This window comes from Miscanthus floridulus, chromosome 12 (genome assembly GCF_019320115.1).
Source record: "Miscanthus floridulus cultivar M001 chromosome 12, ASM1932011v1, whole genome shotgun sequence".
In the NCBI taxonomy this organism is placed as follows: Eukaryota; Viridiplantae; Streptophyta; class Magnoliopsida; order Poales; family Poaceae; genus Miscanthus; species Miscanthus floridulus.
Window position 1 is genome coordinate 17,198,585 of NC_089591.1, and position 2,992 is coordinate 17,201,576.

General features: G+C 51.1%; 1 protein-coding gene across 1 annotated transcript; it reads left to right on the forward strand.

The window, feature by feature from the left end:
- On the forward strand, positions 1–1,181 carry LOC136497187 (expansin-A1). Its single transcript, XM_066492971.1, has 3 exons — positions 1–202; positions 276–597; positions 694–1,181. The coding sequence occupies exons 1-3, from the start codon at positions 52–54 to the stop codon at positions 1,001–1,003; spliced, it is 783 nt and encodes a 260-aa protein (XP_066349068.1). The 5' UTR covers positions 1–51; the 3' UTR covers positions 1,004–1,181.
- Positions 1,182–2,992: the final 1,811 nt, after the last annotated feature.

Below are 2,992 nucleotides of genomic sequence, written 5' to 3' on the forward strand. Positions count from 1 at the left end.
TAGTGCTGGTGGTTCGTCTCCTAACTCGCTAGCTCGCTGACAATAACAACAATGAAGGCAACTGGCTCACCAGTCGCTCGCGTTCTCGTGTTGCTCGCGACGGCATGCCTCCTCTGGAAAGAAGCCGCGTGCTTCTCGGCGTCCGGCATGAACAAGGCGTTCGCCACTTTCTATGGCGGTAGCGACGCTTCAGGAACGATGGGTAAGAAGATCGATCGTGACGCCGATAACAACAGTCCAAAACTAGCTATAGCTGATGCACATACATCCTGCAGGTGGGGCTTGTGGGTACGGGAACCTGTACTCGACGGGGTACGGCACGAACACGGCGGCGCTGAGCACGGCGCTGTTCAACGACGGCGCCTCGTGCGGGCAGTGCTACCGGATCTGGTGCGACTACCAGGCGGACCCGCGGTTCTGCATCCGCGGCACGTCCGTGACCATCACGGCCACCAACCTGTGCCCTCCCAACTACGCGCTGCCCAACGACGACGGCGGCTGGTGCAACCCGCCACGGCAGCACTTCGACATGGCCGAGCCCGCATGGCTCAAGATCGGCATCTACCGCGGCGGCATCGTGCCTGTCAACTACCAAAGGTTGCTCGCTCCTGCCGATCAATCCACAGGCCGCTTTATATATTTCCCGTACAAGTCCTTCGCATGATCTGAAGGGACTCCGACGACATTGTGTAGGGTGCCGTGTGTGAAGCAAGGCGGGGTGAGGTTCACCATCAACGGGCGCGACTACTTCGAGCTGGTGCTCATCTCCAACGTCGGCGGCTGCGGCTCCATGCAGTCGGCGTCGATCAAGGGATCGCGGACCGGGTGGATGGCCATGTCCAGGAACTGGGGCGTCAACTGGCAGTCCAACGCCTACCTCAACGGGCAGAGCCTGTCGTTCCAGGTCACCAGCAGCGACGGCCAGACCAAGATCTTCCTCAACGTCGCGCCAGCCGGCTGGGGGTTCGGCCAAACGTTCGCGACCTCGCAGCAGTTCTCTTAGTTATTTAGTGGACATTTTTGTTTTAATGTGTGCCTCTCTCGCTCGTCTTTTATTATATACAATATATGCCTCGACTCGACGTCTCGACCCGATCAATACCATGTAAAGTTTACCTGCTTTCCTTCACATGCCCCACCCTGCCGCGGTCCAGGACCTATATATATATATGCTTTCTTCCCATAGCTTCGTTCTATATTTTTGCTTTTTTTTTTCCTTTTTAAGCACTGGGGGCCCTGCCCCTACTCAACATTATTAACTATCAATTAATTATTAAGAAACAAAAGAGCTATAGAATAGTACACTAGTATAGTACAGACCTTTGGTTTTTACCTTTAGTCCCGGTAATAGTTGGGCCTAGGACTAATGGGAGCCACCAATCGGGACTAAAATCACTGGCCCAATGGCTAGCACAGCAAGTTTTTGCAGGACTTTAGGGACCTTTAGCCCCGGTTGGTGGCTCCAACTAGGATTAAAGAGTTACCTATAGTCCTGGTCGGAGCCACCAATAGACGTCAGGAATCATGGTAGGTGGGATCAACTAGGGAGAATCAATGTTGTGACAGTTAGGTGGATCAAGCAACGGGAAAGAATATTCATAGGCCAAAACAAAAACAGGTAGTGATATGCAAAAATGTCACTACCAGGTAGTGGCTTGACCTAGCATGAGCCAGCAGTGATATCTTAGCTATCACTGCCGGTTTGTACCTTGAACCAACACTGATATATCACTACCAAGTGGTGGTTTTAGCCGGCAGTGATAGGTGTCATCATTGCTGGGTGATTAGCTTCCCTCCAATTTTTTGGATCATAGGCTTACCACCTGGCATTGATAAATAGTCACTGCCCGCTCCAGTCGAATCGATAGTGATGCTTCGGCAGTGATTGCGTGTTCTTCCATAGTGGTGTTCCACCAAGTAAATTTATATCCTGAAACACTAGGGACAAGAGGTGTCCAAAGATCACAATGTATGAGGTCAAAGGCATTGATGCACACGAAATGGATACAAGAAAAGGTAAATGAACATGACGACCGAGTTGACAAGCATGACACACTAAAGAGTCCTCTTCCTTGGGACTGAAAAGGAGCAAAAGCTTACCCAAAGCCTCATGAGATGTCCAAGTCGGCAATGCCAAAGCGTCATGGATGGGGCGGCAAGGAGGGAAGTAGTAGCTTTTGGCATGGAGAAGGGGTTGAGCGGTCTAGAGCTATTGCACCAAATGATCATGTTCCAAGATCGAAGATCCTTCATAGAACAACCAAAAGGGTCAAATTCAACAAAGCAATTATTGTCGGAAGTAAACTTGTGCACAGTAAGTTTCTTAACAAGAGAGGGGAAACAAGGACATTTTTAAGATGTAAAGACCTAGGAAGATGTTCTAGTGGAAGTAACAGGAATTAAAGAACCATTACCGACAATGATTGATGATGGAATCAGAGAACAAGAATGGGTGCTGCGAGAGAGAGTACCAGGATCAGCGGTCATGTGAGAGGTGGCGCCTGAACCATCCCAGCATGTTGCTGTAGGTGTCGAGGGTGGAGAATTCGGACAGCGGTGGGGTCCATTGGCCCTGACTGCCTATGCCTAGGGACGTGGGGCTATCAGGGGTGTGGGTGCTGGCCTGTTGCCAGGTCATATCTGGGCGGCGTCTGCCTAGGGGTGATGTAAATTTGGCCACTCCGTACAAGGAGGAACTACATAGTGGATGGTGGAGTTCGAGCCACCACCCTGAGACTACTGTTTAGCTTGACCGGTTGCCTTGTGCTGGCCATTGCTATGCTTGCCACGCCTACCACCATTGCATGGGCGTCGGCCAGAACCTTGGCCATTGGCGCCCCCGGAGTTGCGAGGGGCCTGCTACTGCTAGTACTGTGGGGGGCAGAAGAACCACTAGTGCTAGAAGGTAGGGGTGCAAATGGTATAGATATTTTCTGACTGTATTAGAGTCCGGACATTCAACATTTGATACCATATCTGTATCTAAATACTT